Source organism: Protopterus annectens, chromosome 16.part0, assembly GCF_019279795.1.
Source record: "Protopterus annectens isolate FY-2018-M chromosome 16.part0, PAN1.0, whole genome shotgun sequence".
Classification (NCBI taxonomy): Eukaryota; Metazoa; Chordata; order Ceratodontiformes; family Protopteridae; genus Protopterus; species Protopterus annectens.
The window spans coordinates 848173678-848196361 of record NC_056750.1 but is presented as its reverse complement, the minus strand read 5'-3'; the positions used below and the strand labels follow the sequence as shown (position 1 = coordinate 848196361).

General features: G+C 43.6%; 1 protein-coding gene across 1 annotated transcript in view; it reads right to left on the bottom strand.

The window, feature by feature from the left end:
* Positions 1 to 22684, bottom strand: part of PRRC2B (proline rich coiled-coil 2B) — a 3584159-nt gene that overhangs the window by 1935800 nt on the left and 1625675 nt on the right. Inside the window, exon 16 of the mRNA XM_044058194.1 lies at positions 1062 to 3011. Within this exon, the coding sequence (XP_043914129.1) occupies positions 1062 to 3011 (1950 nt within the window). The remainder of the gene's footprint in view (positions 1 to 1061; positions 3012 to 22684) is intronic.

Below are 22684 nucleotides of genomic sequence, written 5' to 3'. Positions count from 1 at the left end.
AAGGCAATTCCAAAACCGACTCGGCGGGAGCCTCCGGGGCCGAGGCTGTCAGTTGTACTGTTTCAGGGTTCGGAAGTTCCAAGGACTCGGTATCAGCCGAGACCGAGCCACTCGCGGTAGGCCTAGCCGCGGTTTCAGCCGAAACCGCGGGCCACGTGTGTCGGTCCTTGTCTTTCCGTTTCTTAGTTAAATGTGAAGTTGGGGTCTCCAACGGCATTTTATAAGAGAAACTAGCTGAGGCAAGAAAGAGTCCCCAACGGGGTACTTAGCTTTTGAAGTCTTCGGTTAGCTGAATTACAGGAGCTGGCCGACCGGCACTTGCGAACTGCTTCTGCTTTGGGCACCACGCGGCAAGAAAGACTGAGGAAGATGGCGTCGGCTGACGCTTTTATACCCCAGGCGCTCCGACGTCAGGGAATGGGCAACATCAGCCGACGCCGGACCCAGACTTTGGAATCCGGCCGACCGAAGGGCTGCCTGAGGCAGGACAACCCATATGTGATGACTGCAGATGCATCCTTGAAGGACATCAGGTGAAAGCACTGGTATTTGGGCTGGCTGTTGGGCTCCTGCAGGTAAGAATCAGTACTGTAGTTGTGAATTACGAAGAGCATTTGCCAATTCACTTGCATGCATGTCTTTGGGATGTAGGAGGAAACAGAAGCACACAGTAAAGACATACAAACTCCACCGATGTATCCCTTCACAGGAACTGAATTGGGAACCAAGAGCTGCAAGGCATCAATATTAGCTGTGGCTGCACGTGTGCTTCTTTGTGGCCTTGGACCACAGAGATTTCTCTCAAAGTACTCTGCTCCAGTGCTTCTGCCTCTAATTCATGCAAGTCACTACGTAAAAAGCTTACAATGAATACACACCGATTTTTAACTAATGGGATTAAAAACAAATTAGTAAACTTCTGGAGGCATGTTTTACACAGAAACTTTTTGAAACCTATCATTTGTAGGTCTTAATTTCTAACATCTTAAACAGCACATGAAAGTCTAGTAAAATAAAGCACGTGTCTCGGAATAGAGCACTAAACTCAACTTGAGACCTACCTTTTGTTTCTCACCGGCGTTCCACTCTGCCTTTCACTGCGTGAAGCAGTTCCACCAGTTCTTGGTGTCTTTTCACCAAATCCAGAGGGTTCTACCTTACGGTTCTGTCGGTCAGCAAGAGGTCTCTGACTAGAAAAACTCCTCTTAGCTAGCTCCCTTTTTTCCCCAGAGCTTCCTCCATTAAGTCCATCAACCTGTAAATCACTCTGAGAGACAGCATCACACCTCTCTCTTTTTTCGTTGAAATCACTACTTTCAGAAGCAGTTTCCCATTCTTCATTTGCATGGTCAGAGGAAATCTGGTTATAAAAATCAGGGGACTTTCTTCCAAGAGCAGTATCAATTTCCTCTGATGGTACTCTGGATCTCCCAGCCCATGAATTTGTCATAGAGTCAACCCAGTCACTGTTTTTCCACTGGTTGTTTTCTTTTTCTTGTCTGAGGCGCCTGAACCTTGGAGGTTTGTCTTGGCGAGGGGGCCTCCGCCTCCTAAGTGGCTTATTTTCAGAAGTGTCTGCTTCTACAGACTGATCATGGCTGTCCTCTAAAGATCTTTCAACAAAAGGCTCTTTAACACTCTCTCTCTCAGGTTGTCTTTTGGCCACAAACACTTCTGAAGGAGCATCATATCCTTGCTCATGTTTCAAACTGCCTTCACTTCTACCCTGCCATGAAGTTACCTCTCTAGAAGCAAAGCTTCGTCTTCCATAGTTTGCATTGCATAATCTAGGAGGAAGAGACCTTCCAAATGCCCTTGTAACTCTAGGCTTATCTTTACTGTCAATATTATTGTAATCAGTAGAATAAATCTTATTGGATCTCCAGGAGTCTTTAAAATCACCTTTTTTCACATTGTTCTTATCAGGAAGAGAGTTTTCATTTATATTTTCAGACCCTCTTTGTCTTCGTCTCTTAGGCAACTCTTCGTACTCTGAACCTTCACTATGGGTTTCGCTAGCAATCCTACGACGAGGTTTACCTCTTGAAAAATCTTCAGACTGATTAAATTCTCTCAGGCTTCGTCCTCTGTTGCTTCTTTGAGTGTCATACATTACCCTGTTCCCCCGACCTCTAGAAGTAAAATCTCGGAAACCTCTGGCTCTTCCTCTGCCTCTTCCACCGAACGCCTGTTCCTCATCAATAAAAATCCAATTATTTTTTTTGGGAGGAATATCACTTGTATTTTTTGAGACCGGTCTATCATCCCAACTTTTTTCCACCCTCTCAGCATCCTTGTCTGAATGCCTTGATACAGTGTAACTATCTGTTGTAACAGCAACAGAACTTCCAGTGTCTGTAACATCATTCTTTACTTCCCCAGTTTTAAGGACTTCTTTTATCTCTTCCTGATCCTTTACCAGGACAAACCTTTGTTCCTGACAAGATTTAGTCTTCTCAAGATCCTTGTCCTTTTCTTCTACCTTCAAGTCTCTCAAAACTGGCTTTTTAATAGGACCTGATCTTCGGAAAGAAAATTTCCCAGCTTGCTCTTGCTGCTGGCTACTGCTACTTGTAGCACCAGATGCCCAATGTGAGCAACTCCTAGATGCGTTATCTGCTGTCCCTTCTGCTTTCCAAAGGCCAGTTCCAAGTGCCTTCTCAGCACAATCATCCTCTATGACGTTTTCTCCAGAGCTTGAGGATTCCTTGGGAAAGTCCCATGAACTGGATTCCCCTTTATGATCAACAGGCGAAAAGTCAGAGTCTCTTGATGGTGACCTTTTCAAGTTTAGTGAATGTCCTCCATGAGAACCAATACCTTGATGATTCTGTTGTCGATCTGACATGCTCACCTGATGAGAAGCCAGACAGTTGCTGTAGTCTCTACTGGTCAATCTATCAGAAGTGTTTGATGAACTCGTATATTGCTCCAATTGTTCCTCAGATGGATCTCTCCGATTGTGAATATTCTCAACTCGTTCAACCATGGATGAACAGGATGCATCATTCCTATAAAAACATACATTATATATATTACTTTTTGTCAAGGTGTACTTCCTTACACAACATAAGACAACAAAAACTTAACTGCCCTGTACATACCTTAACTCTAGACCTTTGAGTGTTTCAATACATCCTCTCCAACTGTTACGTGTGCATAAACACAAGCTGATGTAGCACTCAAGAATTAAAGGCCTAAAGCAGATGCCGTACGCTGACTGCCTTAAAAAAACTCCAGCTATACTCTGTCGCATATCGTATACTCAGAGGTGATCTCTGCTTAATATACAAGGCCAAGTCAAACCCAAAGCTGTTGCACATGCTACACTTAAAGAAATCCCAACCCCTCAGAGTCATACGCTCCAGGGATCTAAACCTTTTCATCACAATAAACAAAACATGCTGGAGGGATAGATTCCTGACCCAGAAACTCCCCAGACTCTGGAATAGACTGCTCATACATATCAAGCAGAGCGCCTCTTTGGCCCTCTTCAAAAGGAACCTTGACGACTGGATGGGAGAAAGGAAATTCATCCCAGGGATCACGTCAGTCACCCTGCTAGACAGGGGTCCAGGGAAGTAATTAGTGTAGGAAGAAATAGCCAGGGAATTGTTATGGCTAGGCTTGTATAGGCCTTAGGGCCGATAGCCTAGTACCAACCTATGAACTAAATTCATTTTTATCAGTCTGGGTTACAAAACAGAAGAAACCAGGCCACGTGGTTCACAAACTGGTTATGCTGAACAATGCTAAAGGCACTAAACTGTAAGAAACAGTGCTATACATTAGCAATGCACTTCGGTAAAAGCAAACATGTTAAACATTCAGCACAAATGAGGCAGACATTTACAATTCATTGCTCTTGACAGTCAAACCTGTCTATTAAATGGAAAACATGTTTGTAATACCACATTTGCATACTGCAGTATTTTAGAACACACCATCAAAATGCATTACTCTACTGTTTCGGAACATTTTATTATCATTGGAGTTCCAAGTTGATGTACTGTTACCGTATTAACCTGGCTTCATCACAGGTGTTTCATACACAGACTACTTTGGAAACGCAAATTCCTGTGGTCTAACAAGATGCCGACCTTGCTAATTCATCTCTTAATGACACCTTCATAAGTTCTGGTTGATGTTCTAGGCTGGACAGCACACAAATCAGTGCCCTTCTGGAAACCTCTATGTGGACTTCACCAAACCTAGAGCCGAACTAAAAATGGTTCTCTCAGTCACCTCAAGAAATTAAACCATTATCTTATTTGCTCTTAGCATTCAGCCACATGAAATTTCAGCAACATTTGATGTTGGCAGTTTCATTTTTCCTCAAACTACTTCAGGTTGTTTGTGGCCAGTACTTCTCCTAATTCTCAACTTATCTCATACCCTCAAGGCAGGCAAATAGAATTTTCAAAGATTTACTGTACTAGAATCTTTGATTTCACTGGTTTTGTTTCAGTCTCGCTTACATCAGATTCTTATTTTCAGAAATTAAAATGTGGATGTAGCGATCTTTCCTTTTAATGTACAATATTAACAGTGGTGCAGCTGAAAGACCAATCCCTCAGTGTACTACTCCTAAAATCCAAACAGTGTTAAGTAAGAATTTAGACAGTAGTTGCTGTCAACGCTGTACAACTAAATCATTTTGGTATGTAGTGACTTCTGACTATTTGTAGCTACATTTAGTGTCGGACAATGTTATAAACTCAGCATTGGCATACTGTGGACAATTATACAACGCAACTGTATTTGAATTCCATGTCTTCAGAATGTAACCTCTTAATGCACTGTTCCTAACTTGACCCTCTGCATCATTTCCACTTCACAACTACAATTTCAAGACCGTCAATACAGACTAGACACCTCTTGATACGGAGGAAGAACTCTGCCAGCTCAGTTCTATGGCCCACCTAGAATTGTGTCTATTAACCAGGGCAGTGAGCTAAGTCCAAGGACCCACTTCACCATGAAGCAGGAGCCAATGTACAAAAAGTACATGAAATACACTGAAGTACAAAACCAATAATACACTGAAGTACAAAACCAATAACACTTTCAATCTAGTACAACTAAGCAACTTAAAGGAAAAAGTTCACTTACAATGGCAAAAGCAGTGAAAACAGATCAAGGTAAGTAAAGTCTAAGAAAATACAGTTGTGTACCTACCATACATGTAGATGTTAGTGTATTCACTGCTGCAGTCATTACTCTTGGGTTATCCTGCTGGCAAGTTACCCTCAGTCGACCAGAATTCCAAAGTCTAGGTCCAGTGTTGGTTGCGGTCGCCTCTTCCCTGACGTCAGTGCACCAGGGGTATAAAAGATGCAGCCAACGCCATTTTCTTCAGTTTTTCTTGCCCCAGATGTCAGGTGCCCCCAAACAGGTAGGCTGAAAGGTATGCCAATAAAGCATGCATGCAGAAAAATAAACATTTCCTTCATCTACAAGCAAATACACCATATACGTTGTATAGGATAGAGAAGTACAGATAAGTCCCAGCAAAGAAAAGGGGGATGGTGGGTGGGTAACCTGGACTGCAACAGTGAATACACTCGAACATCTACATTTATGTAAGTGTACACAACTGTACTATGTTCGTGTTTCACTGTTGCAGTCGTTACTCTTGGGTTGAATCCCAAAGATGAGGATGGGTGGCTGGGCTAAATAGGATTAGGTGAGGCTGCAGTGGCAAAGCCTGCTCTGGACTTAAGAGTAAAGACTTAAGAGTAAAGAGGTAAGTGGTAGTGCTTTGTGAAGGTGTGCACTGAACTCCAGGTTGCAGCCTCTAAGATATCTTTGGTTGATACTCCTCTGAGGAAGGCTGCTGAAGTGGCTGCTGCTCTGGTGGAATGAGGCCTAATGCCCTTAGGCACTGATTTGCCATGTTGAGAATAGCAGAAATGGATGCAATGGCCTATCCATTTAGAAATAGTCTGTTTTGAGATAGCCTTTCCTTGTGATCCCGCAGCATATGACACTAAAAGTTGTTTGGTCTTTCTGAAAGCTTTAGTTCTGTCCAAGTAGAAGCGTAGCTGCCTGTGCATGTCCAAAGAATGCAGAATTTTCTCACCCGTGTTCTGTGGATTTGGATAAAAGGTAAGCAAGTGAATGGTTTGGTTGAGGGCCACACTGGACACCACCTTAGGCATAAATAAAGGGTTTGCCCTCAGAGAAACCCTGTCTGGATGAAAAATGATGAAAGGTTCCACAGCCATGAGTCCTTGTAACTCAGACTCGCCTTGCAGAGGTTACTGCTAGGAGCAGAACTGTTTTCCAGGGTAAGAATTTTATATCTGCTGTTGATGCTGGCTCGAAAGGAGGCAGTGTGAGTTTTTCCAAAACATAATTGAGGTCCCTGGCCAGAATTGGTGCTCTCCTTGGAGGCCTAATGTTTCTGGCCCCTCTGAGGTACTGCCTTATTAAAGGATGAGAAAAGATAGGTGGTACCGCATTGTAATGGGCTGAAATGGCAGAGGCACGAATCTTAATTGATGAGAAAGAAAGGCCTTTGTTCAGCATCTCAGTTAGGTATTGTAAAATCTGAGGGATATTTGGTACACGTGTCAATGCCTTGTTCCTGGTTCCAAGTACAGAATCTCTTACATTTCTCTGCATAAGATTTTCTGGTACTGGACCTCCTGGCCTCCAAGATAACATCCAAAACAGCTTTTGAAAGAGGAGTGTTCTGAATGGCTACATTATCCGCCATGCTGCCAGATATAAGGTCCTGAGAGTTGGCTGTGCAGGATCTGATTGTTTTGTTGGGTCAGCAATTGAGAAGTTTGAGGCAATATTCATGCTGGCCTTGAGACAAGCTCTTTAGGATTGGGTACCAGTGCTGGCGTGGCCAGTCTGGTGCAATCAGTATCATTTTCGGCTTCTCTTGTCTGACCTTTAGGAGTACCCTGGGAAGGAGAGGCAGTGGAGGAAAGGCATATACTGTTAGATTTTTCCAGATGAAGGATAGGGCATCCACTTTCCATGCTTGCTTGTGATAAATCCTTGTGCAAAATCTCTGCAATTGGCAGTTGTGAGGGGTGGCAAATAGATGTCTGGGCATCCCCATTTCCTTATTATCATGCTGAAGACTTGTGGATCCAGTTTCCATTCGTGGGGATCCATGAGGTTTCTGCTTAATTCATCTGCCAGAGGATTTGTTTTTCCTGGCAGGAATTGTGCTTGCAGGTGAACTTGAAAAGCCAATGCTGTGTCCCATAAGGTCATTGCTTGTCTGCAGAGGGGGTAGGAATGTGTACCTCCCTGCTTATGTACCACATGACCGTAGTGTTGTCTGTCTATATCAGTAATTGTCCTGGATGAAGCACGTCCTTGAAAGCTGTCAGGGCATTTTGAACAGCTAGCATCTCTTTTTGATTGATGTGAAGATGCATCTGGTTTGCGGACCATGTGCCCTGAATACATTTTCCTGCCATATGGGCCCTCCAGGCATAATGATACATCCATTGTCAGTGTCTGTCTGGTTGTGGGTAGACTGAATGGCAGACCCTTGGTTGTGGTGACAGGCTTCTGCCGCTATCGAGACTCCTGTTGCAGGCAGGGAATGAGTGCAATTACTGTCTCCAGGTTGTGGCAATGCGGAGTCCAAACACTTTTTAGAAACCATTGTAGTTTCCTCATATGCAGTCTGGCATATGGAATTAGTAGAATGCAGGATGCCATGAAACCCAAGGCCTGCAGGATTTTCCTTGCAGATAAGTGGGTTTTTGTTGCCAATTTCTTGAAGTAAGTAGTCAGATGCTTTTGTTCGTCTGGCGTGAGATAAGCCATCTGGGCAGTTGTATTTAAGCTTGCACCCAGGAATATCTCTTGAGAGAGCACTAGTTTTGAATTCTTTTCGTTTACTGTGTACCCTAGGCCAATTAATCTTTTTACAAATGCCAGATGCTTTAGAAGAATATCTTTGCTCTCTGCTTGAATTAGGCATTCATCCAAGTAGGGATATATTTGAATTATTTTTTGTCTGCAAAACGCAAATACTGGTGCCAGGCATTTTGTGGAGACCCTGGGCACAGTAGATAAGTCAAAGGGCAGTGCAGAGAATTGGTAATGCATTGAGCCAGCTATGAATCTGAGATATCTTCTGCAAGATTGTCTGATTGGGACATGCAGGTATGCCTCTTTTAGGTCCAAAGTTACGAGCCAAGCCTTCTTGCCCAGCATGGGCAGTAGCTGCTGTAGAGTCAACATCTTGAATTTTTGAACTTCCAGAAAAGTATTTAGTATAGAAAGGTCCAGTACTGGTCTCCAGGTTTTGTCCTTTCTAGGTACTAGGAAAAGTCTGGAGTAAAATCCTTGCCCCTTCTCTTGTTGTGGTACTTGCTGAATGGCCCTCATGTCCACGAGGGCTGTAATTTGTTTTTGTACCTCTGCCCATTGATTGCGTGGCAGGTCTGGCACACCTTTTGACCTTGGTAGAGTGTGAAAATGGAACCTGTAGTATTGGGAGACTATGCTCAGGACCCATTTGTCTTGGGTAACTATTTGCCAATTTGATGAAAAAAGTGCTAGTTTTCCCCCTAAGGGGGCTGCCAAAATAAAAGTGCTTGGATCTGGTAGAGGAAAGTCATTGGGACTGTTTCCTGTAAGGCTGTGATTTGTCTTCTCCGCTTTTGGAGGTAGGAGCACCCCATTGTTTAGGCCTGTATGAGCCTTGGGGCTGAGATCTTTCTCTGGGACACCTATATCTGCCTCTTTGTGGCCTGACACTGGAAAGGACCAATTTTTAGAAAGCTAGTTCCTGCTAAACCTGGGTGGCTGTACCTGTAAGAAATCCTTGACTGCATGGATTTTGCTTTATCCTCCATTTTTTTCAACACCTCTTCTGCTTTAGTACCAAACAAAGTATCATGCTGTAATGGTGCATCTAATAATTTTGCTTTAACATGATCAGGAAGATTCTGTTCCTTTAACCAAGCATGCCTTCTAATAACAGAACCTGTAACAGTGGCCCTGCAAGAGGCCTCCAGTGAATCATAACCACATTGCAAAGTATGTCTTTCCACTTGTTCAGCTGCATGCAATAAATCCTGCAATTCCTTGTTCTCTGAACATTCAGTATTTGTCAACAATTTCTGTTTAAGCAGTGACATTAAATATTGCTGAAATTTAAGCATATGAAACTGACAATTTAAAGCCCCTACAGCCAGGGTAGCAGAAGTGTAGACTTTCCCCCCCCCATCTGTCTAGAGCCCTATAATCCCTATCAGAGGGGACAAGGTTTTTTGCAGTGGAAGCTTTGACCCCTTTGGGACCCGGAGATATAGTTTCTGGGTTAGCAGTGGGGTTTTTATATAGGAATTTATGAGAATCCGGGACCCTGTAGTATTGGTCTGGCTTAGCAGGTGCAGGGGGTAAAGAGTCAGGAGACAGGCCGGACTCTGAAAATACATCTACAATGTCTAGAACTGGTGGAATAGCAAGGGGTCTGTGCTGAAGACGTAGTAGAAAGTCCTTGAGCCTTTTCTTAGATTCAGAATAATCTTGGCTCTCCCAGTGGAAATGCTCCCTCATGGTATGCAGGGTTTCCCCAAAAGAATAATCCTCAGGAGGAGAGGTTGAAGGAATTTATTCTTCAGCATCAGAATCTTCATAGGGAAGCATGGAGTAATCCTGTTCAGAAGAGGAATCAGAGGAAATAGAAACCTGATCAGAAGAATCATACTCTGTCTCTTGCCTAGGCCTCTTAACAGGAGGGGGATGGGAGCCCCTGATCAAAGTAATTAGGTCTTCGGCCATTTTGAGCATCTGTTTTTTTAGGCATGGAAGTCTGAGCAGGACAATGCTGCACTTGTTTCTTTGTCTTTAGAGCTGCTTTAGTCTTTGAAGCTGAAGATGGCTTAATATATAGTTGTGTAAGTCTGAAGACACCCTCAGAAGCCGATGCCTGCTCAGCGGCTCCGGACCCATCTGAGGGAATGATTTCAGAGTGTCCAATACCTTGAGTATCCAGAGGCCCAGTCGGCTCCACGTGGGAGTCGGAAGCGGCCTGTGGCTCTGAAGTAGCGGGCGCCAGGGGCTGTGAAAGCACCTCACTGAGAACCGGCAAACTGGCGACTGGCCTAGCAGAGGGCTCTTCATCAGTTTTGGACCTCGGATGCCTATCCTTTTCCTTGTCCTTGCATTTTTTGTAAACTCCGGTTGTCAGCTGGTCCAACGGCATTATATAATTAAATATTCGGCCAAAGTAATGAAATGCAAAATCAAACAGACGCTTAATAGTGCGTTGGTTAAATCTAGCACTAAACCGACAGTTAGCAAAGTTGTGATCAGGGCCTAGGCAAGGAATACAGTAACAGTGAAAATCCTTATGAGATATTTGCTTCCCATAAAAAATACAATTGTTAACTTTTTCTGACATCGGTCTGGAGCAAGAAAAAAAAGTTTCCCCAATGGGGTACTTAGCTTTAATGAAGACTTCAGTTCTGAAATTTGGATTTGGATATCTCAGGAGTCGGCAGACTGGCACTTGCGAACTGCTTTTTCTTTGGGCACCGCGCGGCAAGAAAGACTGAAGAAAATGGCATCGGCTGCATCTTTTATACCCCTGGCACACTGAGATCAGGGAAGAGGCGACAGCAACTGACACTGGATCTAGATTTTGGAATTCTGGCCGACTGAGGGTAGCCTGCCAGCAGGATAATCCAAGAGTAATTACTGCAACAGTGAAACACGATGATCATGACTTAAGCTGGAACGTACACTAATATGCTGTCTACAATGTCCCGCATCTTGTGCTGGAACATCTTCACATCACGACTGGGTAAAACAGAAGACCACCACTTTGTAAGCAGAATTACATACAGGACATTACCTGAACAAATATTAGTACAAGGTAGACAGATATTCTTGTGGTGGGTCATGACTGTAGTAAGTACAAAACTAACTACAGGATATTAGCAGTAGGGGGAGAAAGAGATGGAGAGATAAGAAAGTACAGCTGTGAAAGGCAGTGTGCGCTTCCTAGTACACAGGTTCCAAGGGTAGGGATAGGGTGGTCTCCCGAGTGGTCTTAGCACAAGTAAGCCAGCAGATAACCTCCCTACCAATCAGTGGTACAAAGTCATCAGCCAGTGAAATTTTCAGGACTTTCCTGAGCAAGGGTCCATTTGTCCCTAGGTGTACATGACCAACCATACTGAGGGCTCTGCCTAGGAGCAGCGGGGGAGAAAGGGGGCAGAAAGTGTTATGGCAGGATATCAACCCCAACCCTAGGTAAAATCAAACAGAGGGGTAGGAGAAAGGGAAATGGTATTGAAATACTGATCTACTCAAACATCTACAACTATGTTAAGTTTGTAACAACTGTATTATTGTGTACTGCACTCACTGTTGCTTTACTGAATCTTGGAAAGACTACCAAAGAAAATCATGAACTGGCAAAATGTCAATGCCTGGGAGACTAAGGCTATGCAGGATGGCAGATGCAAAACCAGCTCTAGCGATAGCAACAGGTTGCAATGCTTCCTGAGGGTGTGAACAAAGTGTCTGCTTCCAGAAAGGACTGAGGTGTGGCCCCAATTAGGACAGTTGCGGTTGCTGTTTTTGCTCTAGTAGAATATGTCTTACGGAGAAAGGAAGCCATTTGCCATGATGGTGATAACAGAAGGCAATGGAGTCAACTATTCATTTTATTTTGCCTCAGCAGCAGATACTAGAAGTTGGTCTACCCTGTAAGGGAATTTAGTCCTCTGCAGGTAGGATCTCGGCTGTATGTGAACATCCAATGAATGCAGGATTCTCTTCTCTCTTTTTTTTTTGGGGGGGGGGGGGGCAAGATGAATGGCCTGGTTAAGAGAAAGCTCTGATACAGCCTTGAGCATAAAGGTAGGATTAGCCCTTAGAGCAAGTCATTCTTTATGAAATAATACGGAAGGTTCCTGACACGAGGGTTAGCAACTCAAGAGATGCATCTTGCAGAAGTTAAGGCTAGCAGAAACATCTTCCAGGTGAGCATTTTGAAGGATACAGAGGCAGCAGAGCATGCTCAAATGAAGGCAGAGTGAAGTTCTCTAGGACAAAGAGAAGATCCCAGGGTAGTGTTGAGGTGGCCTCCTGAGTGGGCTTAGATGTATACTATCAAAACTTACACTGGCATTTATGCGAAGCTGGGAAGGTTGAAAGGCTGTTTTCAAAGTTTCTGTAATGCCGACCCGGAAAATGTTTTACTCCACATTAGTGAATAGTACTGTGCATTCATTAATGTAGAATCAATGTTCTGATAACAGACTGCATTACAGTGGGGATGGGGAAATTTATCTTTTTCTCACTGTAGTGCGATCTCGGAGTTGGAATACACAATATGAAAGGGGGTGTGGAGGCACAGGGGGGCTTGCCCCCCCCTTGCAAAAACATTAACGGTAACAGACTTTTGAACAAAAGTTCAAATGTCAATTCGATGTTACCATTTCTGAAATTTTGGTAATGCATTATTACCAATTTTGGGCAAACTGGTTCGATCAAAAGGTGGAAAAGTATTTTGATTTTCCACATTTTGATAGTAAACCTTGGCAAACCACCTCATGTGGGGATGTGATTAGCAAATGGGACAAAGGCAAGCATGTAGAGATACCAGAGGTATGGCACCTTGATGGATGAGTAGGATAAACTAAATGTGGGGAGGTACCCCAAGATCTGTGGGTAAAGAAACCGCCTTGGGTAGGAATTCTTAAGACTAGTATCAGAAAGAAAAACTTTTCCACTTAATTAATATACTGGTACTTGGTTTATTACCTTCCCTAATAGTTACCATATCCTCAGTAAACTGATGTCCAACTGGAATCAAGGACAGATCATCAAACCTGTGAGTTTCAACGTCATTAATATTTGGGTGAATGATTGACTCCTTGTTCCAAGTGAAGAGGTCCACAGACACTGACAAGTATCCGATTTCCCCCTCACCAAGTGATGGCAGCAGAGACACACACTGCTGTCTGGGCCAGTGTTGTATCATCAAAATCACCTCTGGCCCATCTTCCTTAATCTTTTTCAATACCTTGAGAATGAGGGGCAATGCAGGGAAGCAGGGAAGACATCTAGAGTGAGTCTTGCCGAAGAGGAAGATAAGGCATCCATTTTCCATACCATTCTCAGAAACGTTCTGGAGCAGAACTTCTTCAGCTGTCTGTTCTGGGTAAACACAAAAAGGTCTACTTGTCTGGTATTACCCACAGGTAGACTAAGTTGACTCGACATCTGTTCATTTGGGTCTAGAGAGGGTTTCCCTCCCTGGGATGCAGCAGACTGCTGAGTAGCAGCTGCAGTTCTTGGGCTAGCTGCCAGAGTAAAAGATCATTTAAAGCTCCTTAACAAATGCTTTACAATTATACCTTCTTAAAGAGCAAATATTCCGGACCTGCTGTTAGATTTGCGATTTTTTCTTAGAAAGTTTAAACTGAAGCTTTTGTTGGACAATGGCAGTGATGATCTCTTGGACTCCGATTCACATATGTATAACACGGTTACTCTTAAGAAAATTCTGCTTAACCCAGCCATGCATAATACTTTACAGGCTTTTCTTAGTGTATGTGACCATGAATTTAGAGACCTGCTTGATGCAAGTAGTAGTGATGACAGATTTAAACTTGACCCCCGTGAATTAGTTTTTTTTTTTTTTTTTTTTTTTTTTAAACCTCTCTTAGGAAAGACAATTGCATATTATGAAGGCAGCTAAAGATACGGGAATTGTTCTTATGAAACAAGAACAACGTGTCACTAAAACTGAAGCTGCTTTAGTAGATAATGAATTCTACAAACAAGTGGGTATTAGATATGTTGATAGACATTTTGCTGTTACTGAGGCTAGAACAAAACCATTGCTTGTTCCTGGATAAATACATGTTTATATCTGTGCCAAACCCTAGTCTCGGGCAAGCTATTCGACATCCCAAAAATACACAAGGATGCCCACAATCCACCTTTCAGGCATATTATTTCTAATAGAAGGAAGAAAACTGAAAATATAGCGGAATTTGTGGATACTGTGCTCAATCCCACAGTGCAGTCCACTCTGTTTCAAGAGATTCATGGGTCTGTCTTAATTAACCGTTTCTTGCAGATTTTTAGGCTTCGGACTTTTTGTTGGTCACATTTGATATAGTCTCTTTATACACTTACATTCCTCACCAAGATGTCTCATTAGGCTATTTTTCTCCAAATATACAAAGTTTACACAACCCAGAGTTGACTGCATTTGTGACTTGATTTCTGCAGTGTTGTGCAATAATTTCTTTCATGTAATAATTTCTTTCATTTCAATGAGAACGTTTACCAGCAAGTGAAGGGAGTAGCTATGGGGTTTAAGATGGCCCCTTCGTATGCAAACTTGGTGTTAAACACATGGGATCTGGAGACTCTCCTGCATTTACCGAGCTTCCAAAATACTCTCTTGTACTGTTGTTATATTGACGATGTATGCTTTTTGTGGGTTGGTACCAAGCAGGATTTGGATCCATTTGTGCAGTCTATGACAAAGTACTGTTTTTTAATTTTATTTTTAATTTTTCAATTTGTTATTTCGGGCTGTGGTTCCTCAGCTTCTTTTTCAGATACTCATTTCCTTTGATTGTGTTGCAGTCCAATGTTTTTAGAAAAAGAGATTTACAGAAATAATGTTTGGATTACAGGAGCCAACATCCATTTTTTATGAAAAAAATATAATACATGGACCATTTATACAACTTTCTCGTATTAAATCAGTGAGGTTGATATCTACGCAGTTGAGTCCAATTTCTTGCAGTTATTCATTCACAGAAACTACCCTAAAGCTTTGGTAGAAACCATTTCTTCAGAAATTGCTGTTGCCCGCTACACTAATTTCAAACCTATTGTTAGGTTTGGGTTTCAGCCAAAACCCAAAAGTTTGTAAGATTTGACAGATTCCTGAGCTTTCCACTACGTATAAAAGCAGGGATATGCATGCCATTCGGTCCATTATTAACCAAAACTGGAGCATTACGACTAGCAATTGAGAAGTTGGTGCCACCCTAGGTGAAAGTCTATGTTTTGCTTATAAAAAAGACTAGGTTTGGTAATTAATAGCTCTGAAGGCCAAGGTGGAAGACGTGTAAACTTTCTTCCCTAACTTGTCAAAGTTTTTATTATCCTTGACAGTGGGCAGAAGGTAGAGGATGAGATCAGTCTTGACTGCTTGTCTGGGGCTATAGCAATCACTGCAGGATCTGCCAAGGGGGGCTTCAAAAGAAATGTGCGATCATCAGTCACCTTGTAGAAAAGGATCAGGTCTCTTAGGAGCAGGTGGCTGAGGATCAGGATTTTTAGATGCAGAAGTAAATGCATCCAGGAATGCAAGTATAACTGGGGGAATGGAAAATGGTGAAGATTAAATTTGCAGTAGCTAAAAATATATTTTCTGAGTTTGTCACTTGGAAAGTATCCCATTTAAAATATTCTTTCATTTTAGTCATGGTCTCTGCAAAAGTGATACCCTCAGAGGAGAGTCCCCTTCTATGGACTCCTCATCAGGGGAATAGTGTTCAAGCGGAGATGTTATCTGTGCTGAGTAGGTAAATACACTCATCAGACTATGAACTCCTGGCTATGCCTATGTATCAGAGTCTTTCTACCATTTCATACCTCCAGAACCTTTCTTCCTTCCTTTTTTCGACTGTAAACCTATTACACTTGATTGCATTTTTAGCATCATTTCTTATGTTAAATTATGTTTGCTTGCAGCACATACCCATTGTTGAAATGCATTTCTAGGTTTTATTGTTTCTGCCTTACATAAGATTATCAGCATTTGATTTAGTTCTATGTATTTGTTTTTTTTAACCTACATGTCGAAAGTACAGTTTTGTACCTACCATAAATGTAGATGTCCGATAGATATGCAACTGCAGTCCTTACATATGGGTTGTCCTGCCTCAGGCAGCCCTCGGTCGGCCGGATTCCAAAGTCTGGGTCCGACGTCGGCTGATGTCGCCTCCTCCCCGGCGTCAGAGCGGCTGGGGTATAAAAGCATCAGCCGACGCCATCTTCCTCAGTGTTTCTTATGCCAGGTGTCCTCCAATGAAGGCTAAAATTAGAACTGGATAAAAAATTCCAGACATACACAATAGCAATAAACAGATACACCATAACAGATATCCCCAGCTAAGTATAAAGGAAGGAAAGTGGACCCAATACACAGAGGGGTAGGAAGGAGGGAAAACCTGACTGCAGTTGCATATCTATCGGACATCTACATTTATGGTAGGTACAAAACTGTACTATGTCCTTCAAGAATGCAACTGCAGTCCTTACATATGGGTTGAATATCATAGCCAAGCTGGGGGTGGTAGGCTCTAAGATAAGGATGGTGTAGCTAAAATGCCCTGCAGGACTGCTGAAGCAAAGCCTGCTCAGGATCTGGAATATAAAGGGAGGTTGTAGTGCTTGGAAAATGTATGCACGGAGCTCCATGTAGCAGCTTCTAGAATGTCCTTTGTAGCCACCCCTCTTAGGAAGGCTGTGGAGGTGGCTGTGGCTCTGGTGGAATGTGGTCTGACATTAGCTGGCACACCCTTTCCATGGAAAGTATAACAGAATCTGATGCAATGTCCAATCCATTTTGAAATTGTTTGTTTGGAAATTGCTTTTCCTTGCATACCAGGAGCGTAAGCTACAAATAGTTGGTCAGACTTTCTGTTGGCCTTTGTTCTGTCCAAGTACTAGCGTAGTTGTCTGTGAATGTCCAAAGTGTGCAGCAGCTTTTCCCCTTTATTTTGAGGACTGGGGAAGAAAGTAGGCAGGTGAATTGCTTGATTTAGACACACCCTGGATATCACTTTTGGCATAAAAGAGGGATTGGTTCTTAAAGAAACCCTGTCCTGATGAAAAATGAGGTATGGAGGTACTGCCACGAGGGCCTGTATCTCTGAAACTCTTCTTGCTGAGGTTATTGCCAACAGGAAAACTGTTTTCCAGGAAAGAAATTGCAATTCTGCAGATGCTGCTGGTTCAAAGGAAGGAAGAGTTAATTTTTCCAACACGAAATTGAGGTCCCATGCAGGCACTGGTGGTTTTCTGGGAGGTTTGATATTCTTTACCCCTCTTAGAAATTGTCTTAGCAAAGGATGTGAGAACACAGGTGGATCAGTGTTGTATCTTGCTGAAATTGCTGAAGCGTGTATTTTTATGGAAGAATAGGAAAGTCCATTATGCAGCATGTTTGCCAAGTATTCCAATATCTGTGGGATGTTCATTACTGATGCATCCTGTCCCTTGTTGGTATTCCAGATGCTGAATCTCTTCCATTTGGCTGAATAAGCTTTTCTGGTGGAAGGTCTGCGCGCTTCTAATAATATCTGTTGAATTTCCTTGGAGAGAGAGAGATATGGGGAGAGATCATGGGACCCTCCAAGCTGTCAGTTGCAGAGTTTGCAGGTTGGGATGAACCGTCCTGTAATTGTGCTGAGTCAAGAGTGGAGACCATAGAGGCAGGGTCCACGGTTTGGTGCAAGTTATGCTCCTTAGTAATGGATACCAGTGCTGTCTTGGCCAATCTGGAGCTATTAAGATGCCTTTCGGTTGCTCTGCTTTGATCTTCAGTAGCACCTTGGTCATCAATGGTAGAGGTGGGAATGCAGAGATTGTTAGAGAGTTCCAGCTGAATGAAAGAGCATCTGTTTTCCAGGCTTGTGGATGGTGCGACCTCGAGCAGAACCTTTTAAGATGATGATTGAGGTGGGAGGCAAAGAGGTCTACGTCCGGCCTCCCCCATGCAGCAGTTATTTGTGCAAAAATGTCTGGATGCAACATCCATTCGTGTGGATCCATGATGTTTCTGCTTAGACTGTCCGCTAGAACATTGTCCCTGCCCGGAACAAACTGGGATTGTAGCTGTATGTTCAGTTTCAGGGTTTTTTCCCCAGAGAGTCATTGTTAGTCTGCAAAGGGGGTAAGAATGAGTACCTCCCTGCTTGTTTACGTACCACATAACAGTGATGTTGTCTGTCTTTATTAGTAGATGACCTTGCTGAAGATATTTTCCGAAGGCCTCGATTGCATGCATTACTACTAACATCTCTTTTTGATTGATGTGCAGATGTACTTCCTGGGGAGTCCATTGTCCTTGAATACATCTGCCCTCCATGTGCGCCCCCCATCCATGGTCTGAGGCGTCTGTTGTAATGGTTTGGCTTGTTTGAGGCTTGTTGAAAGGCATACCTTTGTTTAACTGGCTTGCTTGGGCCCACCACAAAAATTCCCTTTGTAGACATGGGATGAGTGGGATAATTGCTTCCAAGTTGTGGCTGTGTTGAGACCATAAACTTTTTAGGTACCATTGTAGTTTTCTCATGTGTAGTCTTGCCAGTGGAATCAGTAGAATGCAAGATGCCATGAAACCCAGGGCCTGCAGGATTTTCCTTGCAGTCACCTGGGTGAGCTTTGCTAGGCTTTTGAAGTAATGTGGTAATTGTTCTTGCTTCTCTTCTGTGAGGTAAGCCATTTGTGATTCTGTGTCTAGTTTGGCTCCTAGAAAAGTTATTTGTTGGGATGGCAGTAGTCTTGATTTTTGTAAGTTGACTGTGTATCCCAACGCCTGTAATAAGTGAATGACATAATTCAAGTTTTTCTGTCAAGGCTTGCTTGCTGTCCGCTTGTATAAGGCAGTCGTCCAGGTAAGGGTATATTTGTATCCCCTGGAGTCTGCAGTGTGCAATTACTGATGCCAGGCATTTCATAAATACTCTGGGCTCAGTAGATAAGCCAAAAGGCAATGCTGAGAATTGATAATGCTCTGACCCTGCAAGAAATCTGAGGTATCTTCTGCAACTGTGTCTGACTGGGACATGCAGGTATGCCTCATTGAGGTCCAGAGTAACCAGCCAAGACCCCTTGCCCAGCATGGGAAGGAGTTGCTGTAGCATCAGCATTTTGAATTTTGGTACAATGAGAAAAGTGTTTAGAGCGGACAAGTCCACTATAGGTCTCCATTGCTTTTCTTTTCTTGGAACAAGGAACAGTCTTGAGTAAAATCCCTGGCCTTGTTCCTGAGGAGGAACCTTTTCTATTGCTTTGATTTGTCTCCGTTTTGAAATTTGCTCGAATGCCTCTGCCCTTTGATTTTGTGGCAGGTTTGGCATGCCTTGTTTTGTTGGTAAAGTATGGAAGTGGAACCTGTAGCCTTGGTCTATTATGTCCAGAATCCATTTGTCCTTTGTTAAAATGTGCCAATTTTTTGAAAATAAGGATAATTTTCCGCCTAAAGGTGCTTCTCTCTGAGCCTTGGTCGGCGGTGTCAAAGGCAAGTCATTGTGATTGTCCCTGTGGGGCAGGGGAAGTCCCTGCGCCACCTCTCGGATTAGTCGGTTGCCATTGGCGTCGCCTGTAGGAGCCACTGTATTGCCCTCTTCCTCGGGCATGCCTGTTTTTTCCCCTTTGAAACTTGTCAGTGTCCGGAAAGGACCAGTTCTTAGAAGGCCAATTCCTGCTGAACCTAGGATGCTGGACCTGGAGGAAATCCTTGACTGTCTGCACCGATTTAGCCTTTTCCTCAATTGATTTCAACACATCTTGAGCATTAGTACCAAATAGCTTGTGTTTTTCCAGAGGTGAATCTAGAAACTTTGCTTTAACATGATCTGGTAATGGCTGCTCTTTTAACCATGCATGTCTACGTATGACAGCCCCTGTCATAGCTGCCCTACATGAAGCTTCCAATGCATCATATCCACACTGAAGAAAATGATTGCTAACCTGCTGTGAGTTGTGAACCACATCCTGCAAGGCCTTTCTATCTAAAGGCTCAGGAGAGGCTAACTTTTTCTGCAAATCATCCATCAAGAAACCCTGATACTGAAACATATGAAAAAGGCAATTGAGGGCTCTCATGGCCAGTGTGGTTGAGGTATAAACTTTTTTGCCCCACCTCTCCAGGGACCTAGCTTCCCTGTCAGAGGGCAAAGGATTCTTGGCCGTGGATGATGTCACCCGTTTGGGCCCCTGGGAAATTGTTTCTAAATCAACAGCATGGGCCTTGAAGAAATTTTAGTTTCAGGGACCCTGTAGTATCTGTCCGGCTTGACAGGAGCAGGTGGGAGAGACTCAGAAGAAGCACTCGAATCTGAGTACACATCATCTAGAACATCTAGCACAGGGGGGATAGCTAAAGGCCTGTGTTGGGGTAGCTTAAGGAAGGTATGAAGCCGTTTCCTGGAGTCGGAGAATTCCTTGGCCTTGCCACTGAAAGTGCTCTCTCATGGAGTGGAGAATTTCTCCAAAAGAAATATCCTCAGGAGGAGAGGCCGAGGGGATAGAATCCTCCGCATCTGAATCCTCGTAGGCCTGGAAGGACTCTTCCTGGGTATCTGAGTGATCAGAGTCACCAGAGGCTTCATCTGAAAAAAAGGTGTCTGTATGCTCAACCCTGGGCCTTTTGTCAGAAGGAGAGTGAGATCCTCTGTCAGGATGAGCCTGGGAGCCTCTGATTAAGGAAATTAAATCTGCAGCTAAAGACATGATTTGTTTATCAGCAGTAGGCTGAGGCAGAGCTTTAGGGTGAGACTTAGCCTGGCTAGCAGCCTTAGCACGTGTGTAGGCCTTGATAGACATAGACATAGGGGGCCTAGCTGCCCCACATGCTGGAGTAACCTTGTCCACTGATATGGTCTCAGGCAAATCTTGGGCTTCAGAATCTGGAGGAAAATCAACCACCGGCACCGGCGCAGGCTCTGGGGCCGGAGTGATCGGTAAAGCGGTGTCGTCGGTCCGGAGCAGTGGAACAACTGCCTCAGAAGAGACCGACGCACTCACGGTAATTTTTGGCGTGATGTTGGTGGAAGTTGTGGGCCGAGGATGTCGGTCCCGGTCCTTCTATTTTTTGGAAATATGAGGTGTCGGTTGTTCCGACGGCATGGTATAGGAGAATTTGTCGCCAAAAAAGTCTTCAGCAAACTCTGCCCGGCGCCTGAGGGTGCGCTTATTGAAGCAAGCACAGGCAGCACAGGCCGAGACGTTGTGGTCTGGGCCAAGGCAGGGGAGGCAGTAAGAATGGAAATCCTTATGAGGTATTTGTTTACCACAAGACAAACAGTTATTAACTTTTTCAGTTTTTTCTAACATCGGCTGAGGCAAGAAAAAGATCCCCAACGGGGTACTTAGCTTTTTTGATGACTTTGGATACGTAAAACACAGGAGCTGACCGACCGGCACTTGCGAACTGCTTCTGCTTCGGGCACCGCGCGGCAAGAAAGACTGAGGAAGATGGCGTCGGCTGATGCTTTTATACCCCAGCCGCTCTGACGTCGGGGAGGAGGCGACATCAGCTGACGTCGGACCCAGACTTTGGAATCCGGCCGACCGAGGGCTGCCTGAGGCAGGACAACCCATATGTAAGGACTGCAGTTGCATTCTTGAAGGACATCCTATAAGAAATTGTCAGACCGCATCAAAAAACACAATGCAGCTAATCGTTCTAAGGATTACAGCAATGCCCTGGGGAAACATAGCTCTGTCCGCATTTTTTTTTTTTTAACACTTGTTTTAAATTTATTGTACTAGAACAATTAGAAGGGTTTTATGGGAACAGTGACTCCCTATTGGAAGTTCTTAACCAGCAGGTTCTCTTAAAAGCAGGAGTGGCCCAAGGTGAGAATTACAGTATCAAGTGCATCTTGCAATGATACAAGTGACATCACTCCTCCTAGTCCCCTCAGCTTGCTTCTCATACGCTACTAACTTGTTTATTTTTGAATTACTACAGGTAATAGATTGTTCTATGTTTTTTATGACTCTGTTACAATAATAAATTGTGCTCTGTGTTTGATCTTTCTGATGAAGTTCTACTACCATTAAAGAACAAAAGTGCTGAAAACACCGGTTTAGCCTCTGTGTATTCCTTCCTCCTAGCCTTTGAAATTTTTTTCATATTATATATATACACATACATACATACATATACATGCGCACACATCTACATACACAAACATATACAAACACATCATTAGAAGGCAAGTGCAACACATTCAACAAAAACTGGATAAGGAATAGGCACAGTAAGCATCCCCATGGTGCAGGGACAGAAAAGGCCAATCCTGCTCCCTAAGCGACTTGCATCTGATTAGTGGCACAGGCAATGAAGGATCCACAGGAGGAGGATTGGATTGACTGTCTGATGCTTGCTCGCACATCCATGGGAGAGAGGCGCAGCCTAGACTTGCTACAATAAGCAGTGTATGGACCTGGCTAGCTTTATGCTGCATAAGTGGTAAGCCATTTAGGAGGTTCTACATGCAGGACAGCACATGTGCACCTCAAAAGGCCAGCAATCTTAGAGGTGGGCAAGGCTGCCATGAGTACTTGCTTCCTTGCCTAGCGTATTTTGGAAAGAATACAGACCAAATGGATACCTCTATTCTGATTAGCTTAAGTAGCCACTTTAGACCCCCCCCCCCCCCCGCAGCATATCTAACTATACTCAATTCAAATGTCAGATACTCTCTTATCTGTTGTCCAAATGGGAATGCCCCTGTCACGCTCCAACTTAATCCACTCCCCTTGTCTAACTTGGACTAAACTTAATCATCATCCATTAACACTGCTTTATCTCTATCAAAATCCCTCCTTTCCCCACCTTATAATTTTTAATTTTCTCTCTATTTCCTACTATACTTTATCTTCGCGCTTCAGACTCTTACCTCTCCATATATTC